The 18,689-nt window shown below is 44.6% G+C and overlaps 1 protein-coding gene across 2 annotated transcripts in view; it reads right to left on the bottom strand.

Annotated features, from left to right (window-relative positions):
* shdb (Src homology 2 domain containing transforming protein D, b) overlaps positions 1-18,434 on the bottom strand; it is a 28,374-nt gene extending 9,940 nt beyond the window's left edge. Inside the window, exons 1-5 of one of the 2 annotated variants that reach the window (XM_033622560.2) lie at positions 18,197-18,434; positions 17,171-17,554; positions 15,149-15,299; positions 11,362-11,583; positions 553-630 (exon numbers count right to left, since the gene is read on the bottom strand). In XM_033622560.2, coding sequence (XP_033478451.1) covers positions 553-630; positions 11,362-11,583; positions 15,149-15,299; positions 17,171-17,503 — 784 coding nt within the window. In that variant the 5' untranslated portion in view covers positions 17,504-17,554; positions 18,197-18,434. The remainder of the gene's footprint in view (positions 1-552; positions 631-11,361; positions 11,584-15,148; positions 15,300-17,170; positions 17,555-18,196) is intronic. The other variant, XM_033622563.2, reaches the window with a different exon arrangement.
* Positions 18,435-18,689: the final 255 nt, after the last annotated feature.

Genomic DNA, 18,689 nt, shown 5'->3' with positions numbered 1-18,689 from the left:
CTAAGGGCAGATAGAGACAGGGAGTTGGCGTCTTCCTGCTTGGCTCTGGTGCAAGTCTTTGTCTTCCAATAGACTACACGGCAGATTACTTGATGTTGATTCTATTCTGGAGCAAATTACGTGCGCAGACTGAAGTGTTATTTACCCCTTATGTGCCTGATTTTGCCGAAATTCAATCTACAGAACTTGTAATTAAACATTAAATCATTAAATGTACCATAGTCCTGAAATGAACAAGGCAGACATGTTAATTTACAGGGCACTGTTCATGCGTGGTTGATGCAAGAGGGGAATAAGAAGGGAGAGCTTCAAACCCCCCCCCCCCCCCCCCCCCAAAAAAAAAAAAAAAAACTGACAACACAACAATTGCAACAGGCGGGAACAAATGCAGGTGGTGCAGATGCAGGCCGCGGGGGGTTTAGGACAGAGGTAGAGCAGATGTAAGACAACAGCTTGGGTCATGAAGGTCAGGGTGAGTGCATATGCGTGTGCTTGGGGTGATAAAGGGAGGTAGGGAAGGGGGGAAGGGTTGTGTTCAGGGTGGGAGGTCACCTTGCTCTCTGACGGGGGGCTCCTCCTCCAGCTGACCCACTGGGGCAGGCCAGGGCAACTCCGACAACTCCCTCATTTCTAATGGAGGGGAGGGGAGCGGGGAGGAGGCGAGAGAGAGAGAGAGAGAAAAAAAGGGAGCGACAGAGTGAGAAAACAGCAGATGGGCTTGAACAAAGTTAACTCAAGTAAGGTATGCGAGAGAAGTGGTGATGATTAAAACGTGAGACTGAAATCAGGTGCAAGATTTTAACACGAGGAGGAGAGAGTGAGCGAGAAGTGAGATGTGGAAGAAAGGGAAGTCCTGTAGAGAATGGGTGAGGCTGTGCGTGCAGATGACAGAGATGTGGTGTCATGAGATGTAATTAACCATACCTCCTGTCATGAAGAGAAGTAATATACGCTACTTCCTGTCTCTTTGCTTCATGCTTGTGGAAAAACATAGTCTTCAGACCCTATATTTACAGTAATTTATCATGTGTGATAAGACCGAGGAAAGCGAAGAAGATGAAACAGAGAGGACAGGTGAAGTCAGAGGCTGCATTATTTATAGTCGTTTGAACGAATCCACTTTAAGCAATTGTCTAGTAGCAGCAGATGCGATGAAAACAAAACGTGACTTTATGTGCACTGCAACCCACAGCGCAGTGTGACAGATGAACTGAGGAGCATGGGGGCAGAATAATGCTCCATTCACTGTCCTACCTACAGTAGGAGAGCAGAGAGCAGAAGGTGCACAGAACTGAAAATAGCTCATTATCTACCATGGCAGGCAACCGTCTATTTTAACAGTCATTACTGCAGCCTTACACACACACTGACACACACGAATTATGCGATTTGCCCGTTTCACACCGTACATTCAGCTCCTGCTCACAGCAAAAACGGATTACAAAACAAATAAAAGGAAAAGAGGGGTGACGTCTTAATGAGCCGACAAATCCAAAGACCCCCCAGGCCCCGCAACATCAAAGGCCATTTGAATGGGCGTTTGGAGAGAGACCCAGGCTGTACATACATGCCGCTCTCCCTCCCTGGTTAATTATTGAGCAGGCAGACACACTCCGCCACTTTCTCTGGCTCTCCGTGAATTATTGATGCATGGCGCAGTACAATGGCCCCATCTGGAGTGGGCCGCACCTCCGCCGAAGCCAGGATTAAAGTGTGGCCTGGCACCCCTCAATGGGAAACATGCACGCAAACATGCAGGTCTGCACACACACACACGCAACACACCGAAACACCACCACTGCCACACTCTGCTGCCTGTCCGCTCGCCACCACATCACATTTCACACCTCTAATTCTCAAGCAAAACCGAGACAGACGCATTAGAAAGAGAGAAGGGTGTAAATGAGAAGCGAAAAAAAAAGCAAGTCAAGGGTAACAAGAAAGCGAGAGAAAAAGGAGACAGCCAAAACAATTTATCACAGGTCAGAAATGTGCACAGCTATCTGATTGAGAGATAAGCTCAGGTAGTGGTGATACACACTCAAAGGGGAAAGTTCCATCAAGATTCTTCTCCCTCGGGTTTTGGGAGACTGTTGTCCGTCTTAACAACTCATTTTGTCTGGTGTTCCTCTCGCCAAAAAGTAAAACGTCTGTCCTGAGATGATTTTGATTGTTTCCACTGTCAGTTTTGCTTTGGACATGAACATTTTAAACAATGCACCTGTTTCTGGCATCCATTTAATTTATCTTGGTGGACTCATTATAGCTTGAAATGAGGCAGATCAATTAAGTATCTGAGTTAAACTCTGTTTAAAAGCATTCTTCTTGTATCTAATCTCCCTGATTAGACATAGGGGGGGCAATCAGAGTGGAACTCAAGATATTATCACAGTACATTCCCCATATAAGAATGGTATCACGATATGGCGATTCTGCAATACTTGATAAGTTGCAAGACAATCATCTATGTTACATTATGATGTTTGTGGAACTGAAGACGAAATATACCCCAAAAAGTCAAGTATCTGGAATTGTGTACTGATTCACTGCATTGTGGTGTCAATTTTAACAAATTTGACCAATCAAGATGAAAAAATGTACAAGAAAGTGCAGAGTCTTAACTTAATGTCGCTTTAGCAAACACATTGTAGGCTGATTCACAGTTTTCTCCAAAATGAGATCAGGATGATGACTTATCAGGTGGCTGTGCATGTTTAATTGGGGTTGCCAAAGTACTTAACTTTTACAAGACAGTTCTTGCATGTTGCGCAGTCTTTGTTGATCTTGTTTGGCTCGGTTGTAAGAGCTGAAGTGAGCTCAGGCTTTTGACTTGAAAGAAGTCCTGAGGCTCACCTCTTCTAACAGCACAAGGCGTCAGGACAACCCTCACGCATTCCAGCCCAACCAAATTATAGCTTGAGAAAAAGAAAACTACATCAACTATTGGACACACTACCACAAAAACCCAAAAAAAACTTCAATGCCATTTGGCCCTAAACAGACAGGACATGATGGCAAACTATCTGACCACTGTGACAGATCAGAAACTGAGAAAGACTTTGACTGTGTACAGACTCAGTGATCACAGCCTGGACATAGAGACTGGCAGGCACAGGCAGACCTGGCTGCCTAGAGAAGACAGGCTGTGTCAACTCTGTCCACAGACACAGGTGGAGACAGAGGAACATTTCCTGCTACAATGCGGCACATATGAAGACATCAGGACAAAGTTCATAACAAATAAATTACAAAAAAATCTTCTACTTGGAGAAAAATAGTGTCCGCGCCATAGATGCAACAAGATGTCAATGCATGTCACAGTCTAAGAGACAACCAACACAACAACATATAGTTCAGCTCATCACAGATCACGCTCTGCCTTTTTATTTACTCCTTCACTTAATGTTTTTTTTTTCTCCTTTAAAATTTATGTCAATGCATTTGAAAAAATACATTGTTGTTAATTGTTTTTTTAATTTTCACTGTCTTAAATTGTAATTGTGCTTTGGCAACACGTAAGAAATGTCATGTAAAGCTTATTGAATTGAACTGAAAGATGACAGTGCCTCTCTGATTTGTTTTCTGCAGCTATTCGACTCCACACTGTCTGCTGTTTCCCCCTGTGAGTTTCTTCTTCACTGCAAGTTGGTTCCGTTCACTTTACCCTTATCCATTTGATAACCAACCGCCATGAGGAGTCATTAAGTTGTGAATCTGGTAAGTCATACTGGCACCTGAATCAGTTCAGAGTTAAAGTTATAGTTGGTAATCCTGTTCAGAAACACTTCTTGTTATATTAGGTGAAATGGTCCTTCCACCCTGAGAGTAGTCAATACATAATGTGTTCAGAAAAAGGAATGAAAAAAATCAGACCTCTGTGGCAGCTGCAGGCCCGTAAAAACTCTGACCAATCCCTGCCATTCGGTGCAAATGGAAAGAACCAATCAGATGCCTTCGTGTCTCGTCCTGCCCGAGCCCCCCTCCGTCCCTCCCTCCCTCCTCCCTGCGTGCACTCATCATGTGTCATCGTTGCCGGAAATATTCAGCACACTCAGCAGAAATACCGAGTTAGCAAAAGTATCATTTCCAGCGTTACTTGTAACAGCTCGCCCCGCTAAACAGGCTGAGACAAGAAAGTCAGAGGCAGAAAAGGCTGCAACGAAAAAGGCTTTGGATGAAGCGAGAGGACAAACCAGACGTCAGCATCGGTGCAGCTTTTGAACGGTGGAGACAACTGAGGGAGCTGAAGGGCCTTAAAAGTGATGCAGAGGTTGCTGGCTTTCTGTTAGACAGGTAATTATTTGTTTGCTTCGGGGGGATTTGTTATTTTACTCGGCTCTCCTCTGCCCTGCTGACTGCAGGATGCGCGTTCAAGCTTGTGTGGCGCCGTGGCTTTGGATGGAGCACTGACGGGAGGGGGAGGAGGGGGCGGAGCTTAGAGGAGGTGCCCCTTTCAAATCTTGCTAGCTCTCCAACATTACCAACTATAGCTTTAATAAAAGCATTGATATTTGGCACAAGTGTATTGATAACCTATCACAAGAGGAAGTCATATGATATACTCCTGTATCAATATTTTGATCCACCCCTTATTAGACAGGTAGAATATAAACCAGTAGATGACTGAGTCTGAAAGTCCAGGATTGAAACCTTATTGACCTGCTTTTCAAATATCAAGATAATACCACTAAAATATAAAACTGTAAACAACTGAAATCATCAGACACACAGCAGATTTTTGTCTCTCTGTGACTCTCTGTGTGATCTGCATGCGCACACACAAGAACAGAGGTGGCAAATAGCAGCCAGACATCAAACAGACAGAAACACAGGACAGCAGACACACAGTTGGTATTACTGGAGTGAATCATTCTGCTATCTGTCAGAATATATCAAGTCTATATTAATAAATCCATTTTCATAAATATTTATTATTAAACACAGTCATTTTTCCTTAATTTAGGGTAACTCGTGTAACCCCTCCTGAACCTGCAGGCTCCACCAAGATAACTAGTACTAGTGTATTTTTTATCTGGGAGTTACATTGAAATATTGGCAGCTCTCTCCACTGCAAAAAGCTAAACACACACCAACCCACACACACACACCTTGCCTGAGCTCCTCACTCTGATAACAAAAGGTTGAATAGCAAGCTAACACACACACAACCACACAGTGTCACCCATTCACTTGCTGGGAACATCTGGCTTCCATTCACTTCTAATGGGAACCTGTGGATCTGTCTTACATAGAGGGCTGTTAGTGCTCTGCTTTGTACAAGACAATGAGACACACTAATGGTCCACACACAAAGGCACACTCTCATCGGTACTCACAGCCCATGTTCATGGTTTGTGCTTAAAAACTACACCGTATTCATTATATATGCTAAAACAAAGGAGTGTGTTTTCATTCACGTCTGTCTTCTATTTTAAGCCAGCTGATGAAACAGACGACAGTGGTAATTTGTGCCACATGTGCCCGGTGCCTCAACTACCTGCTAACAATTACCCGAAATGATCTGAGGGGGAGGGAGTGACCGAACCTTTCTGTGTTGCACAGAGGAAAAATCGCCCTGAGTGACGGATAACTGACTTTTCAAGCACACCAGCTGTTTTCTGTGTCCTTGTAATAAAGGAGGAGCAGACAAAGACAATAGAACAGCTTCATTAGGTCCATTAATGAAGACATCTGTTTTTCAAACAGCCCTGGCATCCTGTCTTCTCTCTGCACACAAAGACCTTCTGCTGGGCAAAATGGCCCCCATAAGGATTGACAATTAACACCTTATGCCAGTGAGGATGAAGAAAACACGAATTCATACAAGTTCCCCTTTCATAACACGGATCCACACCATTTTGATTTCAATTTAAGCACCACACTTTTCTTGACAATCCTGTCTGTGTATCCATTTTCCAGACATTCATTATACCCATTTCCCCATGGCTTCCTGCTGCACCGCCTTTCTCTCCATATTGAACATCCCTCATTCTTCATCGCCCCTCTTTCACCTATCTTCCTCTAAGTGGGGCATTATCTCTTTTTCCATATTCCCTCGCTCCTCTCCTCTCTTGCCCTACTCTACTTCCATCAACTCTCCAGCCGTCTCCCATATTGGTTGGTGAGAGAGACTCACAAAGGACATGCCTTTTCATTAATGTCAGTAAAGGTTGCTGCTGAAGGAGAGCGAGAAACAGCCATGGGGAGAGGGAATGTGACAAAGAGAAAAGGGAAGCAAGAGCAAAAGGAAGAGAGAGCACCCGACAAGGGTCCTTCCACTAAATTCTGAATTCTAAATTGATGAAGAGGCTGGTCAGATGCCCCCAGGGCCTGCTTGGAGCAACAGAGAGCAGCATCACATCAGAAACGGAAATCTCATTTTCTTTGTTTCCTTTTTTCCCTGCTCTTGTTTGTCTGGATTCACAGACACAAATACATCTCCAGTCTTGCACACGCAGAACAGCCCCAGAAACCTCGTCCTGTCCTGTCAGAGCCGGAGCACATGTATCTAGACAACCAGACACCATAGATACAAACGCCCACCATCTGTCAAGGTGTCTTTGCAAGCTTTGCTAAACCAAGCTTTTGCCTCGGTGTGCATTAACACTTTAAAGAGCCCTTCAGCATCCAGCCAACGGTGCTATTTACACAAGGATAGATAAAGCATGACCAAATGCTCGGGACAACTTTCAAAATCTCTTTTTAATGTCTTCAAAATGTATCTCTCACAATAATAATGTGTACAATGTTATGTTCCGCTGTTTTGCTTCTCAATTGCTGATTTCTAAAAAAGACGAGTCTACAGTCACAGCGGCTCTGTGAGGCTACAAAGGCACAGCAGGGCTTTGAGCTTAAGGAAGTATTTCACTGCTGGAAATGTGGTCTTTTCATAATAGGCTGTCTGTGCAATAGAAAGATGCTAATACTTTTGAAATTGGTGCTGCATGACCAGAGAAAACAGCAAGGGCTGTGGCTTTTGCTCAAGAGGAAGAAAACCTACACTGCGCCGCACCGGGCCAATAAACACTCCCACTGGTGGGTGACGCAATGCAAGTTGCCCATCTGAAAACAATATGGCAGCCGGCTGGTAACAAATTATCTTATATTACAATTAAAAAGTTAACTAAAACATGTTTCTAAAAACATTTTAGGTGAGAAGAAGGCAATACAGTAACAGAACATTGGCTATATGTGATTAGCACTGCCTAGTGTTACAGTTTGATCTAAGTTTTGTCTGAGTTTGAGACTTCTATTCTATCCTCTTTGTGTCCACAGTGGTGATGGGCATACAAAAATAAGGAAGCACAATCTGTATTTCGAGCAACAGCCCAAAATGAGCAGGGAGATCTGAGTGCTGGCAAGATGCACAGTTGACTATATGATGCAAAGCTGGTTGAAAATCTGCAGAGTATCCCTTCCTGACATCAACATGTAACAACTCACAACGACAATACTAACATATTCAGCAGATTTATGAGACATTGCCCATGCTCAGCACATTTGACAATTAGCCATAAATATAAAGTACAACTGAAGCTGATGGATATGTCATTAGTTTTGCAAACATCTGGTCACAAACTCAAGTATTGGACAGATTAAAAGTTTGAACTAATGACTGAACACGAACACCAGAGTCTCCACAATAAAGCCTGAGGGGAACATGAATGTCTGTTTCTGATTTCATGACCATCAAATAGTTTACAGGACATTTGACTCAAAACCACAAATGCTAACCTCATGGTGGTGCTGCATGAAAAGTCAGGGGATCACTAAAGTCAGTTTGATTCATCGTCTGGGCACTGTGGATGTCTGTCTGGCAATCTATCCAGTAGTTGTTGAGATGTTTCAGTCTGGACCAAAGTAGGGGACTGACCCACCAACCAATACTGCTATGCTGCTGACACAGCTTAAAACAATGACTCAAGCTATATGGGCAGTTTCCTAAACAGCCTTTTGTTTGGAATAAAGCAGTTTCAATATATATCAAACAAATTGCCACATAAACGGTAGGATGACAAAATACCCACTTGAAAGTCTTTTTATGCTGCAAACAGTTTATCTGAACTGATAAAAAACCCTTCTCCACCATCCTCTTGCTTTTATGATGCACACATTCATACTCAGGAGCTCCCTTGCAAAGCCCCTGTCTTCTGCTGTTGCCTAATGAGCAGCTGCACTGGAACAAGTGGAGGATAAGTGCTTTTCTCAATGGCACGATAATAGTAATTTCCAGGGGTGGAAATGTTATTCATTCACCTTCCCCATCCAGATCTCCAGCTGATTTGCAGCTCTCTCATCACACATCCTCAGACGACCATCGTCCGCATCAAACGGCTCAAAGCTCCCGTACTGCACCATAAAACTTACAAACATGAAATACCTCAAACACCCATTCGTCTGTTCATTAGGTGTAGCCATCAGAGAGATAATGAGATTGTGCCTTTCATTAGCTCACTAATTGGGGCTGAATGGTTGCAGGGCCCATCTCTCACTGCTGGACTGTCCATTGACTTCCAGGAATTAATGAATGCAGTAATTTGAGCTGGATGCCGGTGACTGGTGACAGCTTTCTAACGCCGCAATTAAAACCCACCAAACTGAGAGAGGCCTGTCACGTCCGAGCCCTCGGGCACATTCACCCTCACACAGCTGAGCTGAAGTGGATATCCAATGGAAAATAGAGGAAAATGCTTCGGAGGCAAGCTTATTTTTTGATACTATGTGAAAAATAGCCGCAGAATGCAAAATTCAAAATTCATCCAGGCGATTACATTTAAGCATGGATAAGCTGTGGAAATCATAATTAGAGAGATTCTGTTCAGATGCAATGTACGCAAATCCACATACAATATGCACCAGCGATCCTCCCCACTCCCTCGCCCCACACTCACCCACACGCTAATTTTTGCCAACATGCACACAACCTCTTCTCACCCTTGAATTAGGGGCCTGATAATCAGAGCTGGAAAACCTAGCTGAGAATCCACATGTGTGTGCATGCGCCTGTGTGAAGGTGATGATGAGAGGCTACTGGCAGATTGCGATGCCCCCCTTTGCCCCCTGTAGCGGGTTATCTGAGTGAGTGTGTCACATCCACAGGGAGGGAGGGCCGTGGGGACAGCCCTGTCACTGCTGCATTGGTGTGTGTATACGTGAGAGAGTGTGCCTGTGTTAGCGGATGACGGATTGCACCCTGCCACAATGGCCCTGACTCCCCCTCCTCTCCTTCAGTCTCACCTCGCCACAGCCCCCGACCATTAATTCTCCTCGACGCCCCTCCCCTCTGAAGCAGTGGGCCTCCACAAACATCCATTGAGCTGCCACCAAACATACCATAACCTTGGACGTCCCTTTCCATTTCTCTCCAGCTAGCTTCCTCCAAAGCCTCTCTATCTATTTTCTCTCTCTGTCCATCTCTCTCCCTCTCACACCTCCTCCTCATCTCTTTTCCCCCTCTTTTTCCATCTTTTCCATCTCTCGTTTTTTTCTGCTCCATCCTCGTCCTCCCCGTCTCTTCCCTCCCTCACATGTGGGCCGTGCCTAGCAACGCTGAGTGGGCCTGGGAATATGGATTAAATGTGAGAATGGAAAATACTGTTTGTGTGTTTACACTTCAGTGCTTTGGTCTGCTCAGACAGACAGCACGCCAGCTCGGAGTGCTGACTCCAAATGGAAAAAACAAGGGGTCAGACAACTCGAGCCGCACAAGCGTTTTCCTCCACTGCGCTCTCTAATGGTGCTGTAAGCGCTGCTCTGCAGGAGCGCGTACTGTATGTGGCAGAAAGAGGAAAGGCTGGAGAGGGAGAAAACGACAGATAAAGCAGGAATGAGTGCTAAGTAGATGAGAGGTGATATCGGCTTTTAAATTAACCGGCATACATCTCCTTTTTAAATCACCTCCGCTCTCAAATAAGTTACGGTGTCTCTGCTGCTCCTCTAGTTAATGTGATTTGAGCCTGAACACGGTGTGAATGTCTCTGTGTGTGTATGTGTGTGTGTTCAGACAATGGTGTGCTGACCATGACTCTCTTATTAGCACTGGATCGGTCATGCACACGCAGGCATGTAATTAACTGAGAAGAGAGGGAGGGGTGCACATAAGACGGGGAGAGGGGAGGAGAGTGGGAATGGAGGGGAGTGCATATGAGGCAAGGTTGATTTATTATCCCATCACCTTGACCTTGATGACTCGAAGATGCAGCTCAATTAAGCCAACTTGGCCTTGCGTGCCTTACAGTGATCCAGTCCTAAATGACCTATCAGTCTAGTTCTGTTTCTCTCCGTCCCTCTGTCTCTCTTACTTCTTCTTCCTCACTCTCTCCCTCCAATTATATCCAATAGATGGAACATAATGGGATGGGCTGTGGCGTGCACTGTCAGAGGAACTTAAAAAAAATGTGCCAATTATTTTAGAAATACTGCAGATGTTATGAACGAAAATGAACCTTGCTCTCTGTTCGTTCCTCTGCTAACCTTCTCTTCATGACGTTTACACCATCTCTCTCGTGCATGTACACACCGAAAAAAGACATCTCTGTCAAGTCTAATGATCATCTCAGAGGTTGTTGTGAGCACGAGAAATCAATAGTCGCCAGAATGTGTTTAAATGCGGTAAAAGAAACAGAACGATATGTGTCATTTGAGCTGAGACAGTGAAGGTCACAGCACTCTCCATTTCCTCCAAAGGCTTTGGAGATGTAGTGATGGGGGGGGGGGGCACTACACTAAAGGTCAGGACAGTTAGATGAGTATTGCACTACGTAGTAATCGCAGCAGGGCTCACTGTGTGCTCCTGGGAGGGCTTTGACCTTTAAAACTACTCCGTTTGAGCCATTTTCACTAATTCTACTGAACGATTGCCTTAAAAAAAGACATTTGTGAGATACCTTATGGTTTATGCTTGACAGCCAGAAGCTCCAGGAGTTGTACAGTTATCCATAGAGTAGGTAGAATTCATTGTCTCCCTCATAGACACTTAAATACAATGGCTGATTGCCAGTATGGAGGCATTAAATGTAGTGTTCAGTTAAAAATGCTTCTCCCGCACAATGCTTAGCCATCCTAAATCAAACTACCTCAAGTTTTTGCTAAAAGCTTTTATTCTGGGAAGCTCTGAATATCGATTTAAATATACAGTGAAGCATGATTCAGCAGCTCCATTGTCTAAACCTTGTCTGAAATGTACTCATAAATTAATTTTCTGCATAATTTTGCAGATGTAGGAACTGTTACTTGAAGGAGAGCGAATCAATTATTTGTTAAACAGCCAACAAAATTTGTAGATGGGCTTTGTCAGATTATGCGTCACCCTTATTCCTGTTTATTTTACTGTCAGAATATTGTCAGAATATTTTTGGTTACCTGCAAAAGCTTTGGAGATATGATCCTTTTTCCATTCCCAGGGTTGGTCATACTCATCAGCCGGTCTCTCATCATCTTGCGGCAGCCTGCTGCTTTCCTTGCCCTCCTCCTGGGGTTCTCCATACAACAGACCCAGGCGCTGGCCTCGCTCGTCTTCATAAGGGGTGTCATAGAGCTGTACACCCCCCCGCGACCGTCCTCCTCCTGGACCTCGCTGCAGCTCTGTTGATGCATATGCAAAATACCACTGATTCATGCCCTGACATACAGAAGCACGTAAAAAAGGATTTAAAAAAATCTTGAATGTTTAAACAGTCAGCAAGAAAAACAGGCAATGCCGAGAAATAATATTTGCCAGTAGTGATGAAGTTCACACGAACACAACAGTGATATTATCCTGTAGTACAAAGTAAAACAAAAAAGCCTGTTGAGCTCTGACATGACTAGAATTAGAGGAGAGAGACAAATGATGTTTGCACAGCTTGCCGTGGGCTCAGAATCTCATATAGGGGGGCTTAACAAGGCCTTGGGCTAGATGCTGAGTTGCAACATGGTAGACAAACCCACCCCGCCTTCTCTCGTCCATCCTGAATCCCAGCAGCGATCTAGCACGGCTCACAACAGCATCCACTGTCCCTCGTTAACATTTTCATCACTTTCTCAGTGGGTTCCAACCAAGAAGTGTTTCTCAGCATTTGCGACTGTTGTGTGGAGCCAAATATGGCCATGAGATAAAAGGCTTTAAGATTATTGACGCAAGCAAGAGGATGAAATCTGATTTCTAAATGCATCAATAGGAGCCTCTAAGCCGCAGCAGCAGCAATCAGCAATGGCGCTTTGATATGTTGACCTCAAAAATGTACCCTTTATAAAAACAGGTGGCACAGGAGAGGAAAAATGGGGGAAAATGAAGGAGTCGGCATCTTTTGTGCACACAGCCAGCAGCAAAGGAGGTGCACTCACGTGAGAAGGGAACAGGACTAAATGGAAGGGTTCCCTGGTGAAAGGCAGAGAAAAACTTTAACCTTCACACGACAAGACACCGCTATTGGGCGGCCTTGTAGTCACCATGGCGACCAAGTGGAGGCCCTGGGGAAAGGCCCTGAGGTTATGAAGAAGAGGGTGGAGGGGAAATGGTGAGAGAGGAGGAGCGAGGCGAGGCAGGAGGAGAAGGAAGAGGAAAAGGAAGCAGCAAGGAAACAAGGGGAGGAGAGCGGGTGATGGGAGAGAAGGACAAGGGAGGGAGGCTGGGGGGAGGAAGGTCTGTCAGTGTTTGATGTTAAGTCATTGAGACAGAAGCACAGCGGGGCTGAATGCTGCTCTACCTGCACTGGGAACCCGTGGTGTCAGCGACAGCCTAGAGACGGAGAAGATGAAGGCGGAGAGATAAAAACAGGCATGGAGGAAATAAAATAAGAAATTCATAGGGAACATGATGGAGGAAAACAGAGATTGGGGGGGGGGGGGGGGGGGGGGTAGCGATTTGACAGAAAGGTGACATAGATTGAAGATTGAGAGGACTGGCGATGGGAAGTGTTAAAGCATACAGATGCACTGGAGCTGTAAACCTTTCTTATCCTCATGAACTAAACTATAAGCACTGAAGATGCTTTCTCTCTAAAAGTACAGTCGAAAAAGCACACAGGTGTCTTTTCAGGACAGTCTTTGTGAGAGATAATTGCTATTCAGATTCCACATCTGTCTTTGCCGCTCTGTTGTGTTTTTTAATGAGCAACAGCAGAGTGAGAGACAGACAGACAAAGGCAGACAGACAGACAGCCCTAGAGTGACAGGCTCAATTCAAAGTCATTGAAAGAGCTGTGACAATGCTTTGTCAAATGCTCTGCCATCACCGTTCAGAATCTAATCTCTCCAGCTGCAGCGAGAAAGGATTTTCTCCAAGGTTTCTCAATTGAGCAGAGGGAGTGATGCTCCATTCACTTCAAGCCTGATATTGCAAACTTCATTTGACCACTAAAAAGGCAGCGAAAGTGACAACGGAGAGAGGACAGGACATAAAATTCACTACAGGACCGATTAGAGAGACAGCCAGACTCCCCTCAGGGCCAGGGAGAGCCCTCGAGATGAGGAGAGATAGAGAGATGGAGGACGAGGAGGGGGGAGGCTTTTACACTAAATGACTGGGACAGAGCAGGGAGAGTGCGGGGGAAAGGGGCAGACAGAGATGTTATAGGAGGAGAGACAAATGGAAAACGATAGATGTGAGCTTGATGATGTGGGAGAAATCCACGAGGGAGGCGGGAGGCTCTGAGACTGGAGACTGGATAGACATCTCTAAAGGGATATTTCGTGAGGTTGACTCAGCCTGTGATGAACTGAAGACACATTGGAGCGGACAGGTTCAACACTCTGGCGTAGAACTCCAACAAATGAGGTCATTAAACTGACACTAATGTTAATGTTTTCAGACCAAAGGAGTGACCAGCGTTAGTCATCAAAGGAATTGCTGATAGATTTTGGCTCGATGATGCTATTATGTCATGCCACAGTTATATCAGTTACATATTTTATTCATGATTTGGTGCACCTGAAACGCAACCGACACGAGCTTTTATGTCAGGTAAGAGGTCTGAATTTAAAGGAACAGTGTGTAAGATTTAGGGGGATTTAGTGGCATCTAATGGTGAGGATCGCAGATTGCAACCAGCTGAAACTTCTCCCGGTTAGAATTCCTTTAGTGTTCGTTGTTCAGGAGGTTTTTACCAGGAGCTTAATTATCCGCAGAGGTCTCCAAAACAAACCATGATTTAAAACGGTTGGATATGGCAGTTTCATGTTATAAATCAGTGTTTCTCCTACGTTGATTGGCATGTTGGAGACAGGCCGCTAGCCCAGCACCTATTCATATGTGCTCACCTCTTTTTCTCTGATAACTTAAGATCCAGGAGGTTTTTAACGGGAGCCAAATTATCGGCAGAGGTGTCTTCATCTCCAAAACAAATGGATCCTGTGATTTAAACAGGTAAGACCACTGAATAAAGCGGTTTCACCTGAAAAAAATCAGTGTTTTTCCAAGGGGCTGCTAACTACCGTCACCACAATATGCGAAAACACAAATGGCCCTATCTAGAGTCAGTGTTTGGATTGCCCACCCTGGGCTACTGTAGAAATATGGCAATCTCTGTGGACAAAGACCCACTCCCTATGTACAGTAGGTACTTAAACTGGTAAAAACATTGAACAAAGCAGTTTCACATTACAAATCAGTGTTCCTACAATGTCATTTGGCTCATCACAGAGAATCTGCTAATGTGTGGTCACCTTTTTTCTGATCAAGTCAATCAGGAGGTTTTTACTGGGAGCCAAAATTATCCTCAGAGGTCTCTTCCTCTCCAAAACAAATGGATCAGGGGATTTAAAATGTTAAAAATGTCTTTCAGATTCTATTTGACTCATCACAGAGGGGCTGTGAGCTATGGTGGCTGAGGCAGAAATGCAAATGGCCCAATCTGGAGCCAGTGTTTGGTTTGTTTGTTCTGGGCTGCTGCAGAAACATGGCGCTGCAACATGGCAGACACCGTGGACCCGCTCCCTATGTGGATATAAACCGCTCATTCTGAGGTAACGACACACAATGATCTTATTTTCTGGTGATTATATACTAAATAAAACATACTTTTTATGTTCCATTTCTGCCCAAATATCCCCCTCAAACCTACACACTGGACCTTTAATCCTTTAGGATTTGCACTTACACAGATGTAAAGGCTTTACCATATGTGGAGATAACTATCAGAGAAAACTATAAGACAAAAAGTCCACCAACCTGTTATGACCCTTTGGGCCTCATACGGTTCCATGTAGCCGTTGTTCTCGCAGGGAACAGGTCTGAGATCTGGTTCTGTCCTGTGGTCCAAGCGAGCATCGAATGGGTCAGAATAATCTGTGTCACCTGCCAATGGAGCAGATGGAACCACCTAAAGGACAAAATACACAGTGATGAAGAGAAATGGGTTTTGTTACAGAACATTAACTTGACCTCGATGCAGAGCAAAGTAGCAGCATGTTTTTTTTTACTTGATGTTATATAATGAATACAAACCAATTTCTAAACATTTCCATCTTGCAGCACAAGATTCCAATCATAGGCTGTAATGAGTTTGACTTTCAGGCACCGTTTCCTATCAGCATTTTGTGAAAGCTGCACATCAATCACACTTTTGACTGAAACACTTGAATTAAGGCGTCTGGGATATGAATATTTTCTGATAACCAGGAGAATTCAGTGTGTAATGCATGTCTAAACGCCAGAAAGGAAGGAGTGTTGCACAGACAATAGCTCATCAAGACCCGAGATGGAAAGAGCAGCGCAACACTCTTAACAAGCAATCACACCCTCACTGAATGGCACGTTAACTATATGTTTGGTTACAGACAAAAACGCTTTTGGAGTGTCATCAAGACGCTAATTTGCATCTTTAGTGTGCAACATCACAAAACCAAACCAAACCAATGCTGTGCATATGGAGCAGCTATACATATGTAGTTCCCTCTTAAAACCTTTGAAGAAAGGACTGTATGGTATGTTTGTTGCTACATTTAAGCTATATACAGCCAGAAATTGTCCTGTCTGAGGATGATGTATTTTTTGGCAGTGGAAAGAGAACGCAGAGAGTAAAGAAGGTCCTGCTTGGTTGGTCAGGAGCATTTGTTCCTTCAAGCAAGCGCAGGAGGAAAACACCGGTCAGCTGGCACAGTGACAGATTCAAAGGCAGCCATATGGTCACAAACACACACATACATGAGCACATACCTGCAAACACATACACATTTTGGCAAAGAGCTCTCTCCCCATCTCCAGGACAAAGGAAGTCACTGGGACAAGGCTCACTTCCCAAATTCCTGCTAGACATGCACGCGCCCCCACAAAATTACATTCTAATCCCATGTTGATTCTGTAACAGGTTATCTATCGATGCACAGGAATCTGCAATGTTAATTAGAGTGCGGATGTTTCCCACAGACCCTGGGAAATTAATGAGAGCAGGAGGAGAGTGGGGTAGAGAGGGGGGAGCTATCGACTTCAGTTAAGACTATTACTTCAATCCACTTCAGGACTTTGCGCACTTGTAGCATTTTCCATGAGTGGAGTCATGGATTTAACTGCAACATTGAAAACCCCGAAATACTCCCTAACCTACTCAGCATATGTGAGCTGAATTAATGTGAAGACCATTTTCTTGTTAAACCTTTGCTTCCGCTCCAGTGGCTCTCTCAACATCTGTTTGCCTTTTTTCTGTGCAGTCGCTGTGTATGTTCTCTACAGCACAACATGCACAGTACATCGCCGGGAGAGCACTGCAGTTCTGATGACACAAACAGCACCGGAGTATAAATTATACCTCCCTGTGGCTCTTGGCATATCACCATACGGCGTACTGTATATGGCCCCTAACATGTGCTCATGCGGGGGTCTCTCTCAGCTTGCAAAACTAAACCTCATTTATTATTTATGGAAGGACATAAACTCACGGGACTGTGACCCTCTCAGACTCAATGGTCCGCTCAAGCCATCAATAATTCTTTCCTCCATCTACAGTAGTGAATTTATGTGGTGCATGGGATGTAATGTGATTTATGTAAACAATGCATATCTGAGACACACATTACCAGTCACTCGTTTATGGAGTCTGATCAATAAAGCTGTCACAGTGATGGAAATGGGATGAGAGAGAAGTGGGAGAGTGGTTTTTTATCCTTCATCCTCCGCATAAGAAATTTAATTTGTCATCACCTGTGTCTTGCCCTGAGCTCCTACAAACACATGCTAAGAAACTGAGGCTCTTACAGGTTCTTGCTGATCCTCCAAAGAGATGGCACTGAGCAGGATCTTGGTGCGCCCCAGCTCCTGGGAGTCCACTTTGATCAGCCTGTGTTTGGGAGATTTCAGGTCCACAGTGGATGACTTCATGGGAGACCCATACACAGGTGTGGCGGGGTCAGAAGTCTGAGACTCGCCCCTGGATCTGTTTTCAGAGTCCTCATAGGGATCCTCAAAGTCCAGGTCCCTCTGGAGCCGGTAGGCTTTGAGGATCTCGCTCTCTGTGTAGTCTGGCGTGGGCGGCTGCGGGGGCACCTTCCTGCTGCCAAAGCTCAGGTAGTCTTTCAGCCACTTGGCCATCGCAGCTCTGCGTCCAAGCGTGCTGGTGTGTGGTGGAGTGAGAGCAGGAGGCTGCAGGGAGCAGACAGGGACATGGGAGTTATTGCTTGACCTTATTTCTGATGAGATTGTGAGAGCTGAATAGATTTGTGCTGTGGACAACTGCAATATTAAAAACAATAAGATCCCAAAACAATTCTAATCCACAGGTCCTGATCCTCTCATAATATTTGTGCTGGACAACTTTCTCGTGATCACAGACCCACAATCAGTATACGTTTACATGCACTTGTGACACTAAACTACACCAACAGCTGGGCTTTACGCACCCCTTTTGTTTTATGCAGGGAGCAATAACGTCTGGCATCTGGACTTTGCCCAAAGGCTGCAATTACATTTCACACCCCTGCAATAAAGTCCGACGTTAACATGCTGATAAAAGAAGGGAAGACAAAGGCTGATAGAGAATATCAAAGCAATGTGGAATTAAATAAATCAAAATGGTTTTAAATTTTAACATATTTCCTTTTGTAATTTAACCATCATTTAAATACAACGTGTTTAGTTTGGCACATATTTGGAAAGCTGTAAACTGAAGCTGAATATGTCATAGAAGTACAAATAATAATCTCTTAAACTCCCACTTAAATCAGTCACCAAAACAGTGGATTTAAATCCCAGCGAGCGCTGCGCAACGAAGGCGCACTCACTTACCAACCCTCTTCAGTCCTTCAGCCACTTTGGACGCTTAATTCCGCGTTTCTTCATGTCGATCACAACAAAACGGCACAAAGAAGTGACAAAACCTTCCGCTGCTGCCGCTTTTTATTTCACAAAAGGGACAAGAGAAAAGCAAAACTGCGGTTTTCTGGAACAAAAACAAGCGCGCTGAGTCTGAGTTCCTCTGACGACTGACGGCAAATGTGCGAGTGAAGAGAGAGCGACTGGAGCTGCGAGAGAAACTCAACCGAGCGATTAAAGGGGAGGCGCTTCATTCCCAAAGGAATATCCTCCTATTCCCTTTCGCAGTCAGCCAACCGTTCATTCATTGAAATATCTGCACATCAGACCGTCTGCAACAAGAGATACATCCGCTTTCAAAAACACTGCTTTGGGGGAAACAACTAAAAAACAGAAACTGGGGAGGGAAAAAAGAGCTCGCATGGATGTGATCCAAACATGTGCATTATTTATTCGCATTACATCA

This window comes from Epinephelus lanceolatus, chromosome 6 (genome assembly GCF_041903045.1).
Source record: "Epinephelus lanceolatus isolate andai-2023 chromosome 6, ASM4190304v1, whole genome shotgun sequence".
Lineage (NCBI taxonomy): Eukaryota > Metazoa > Chordata > Actinopteri > Perciformes > Serranidae > Epinephelus > Epinephelus lanceolatus.
The sequence above is the reverse complement of the archived record's forward strand: the minus strand, read 5'-3'. Positions and strand labels throughout refer to the sequence as shown.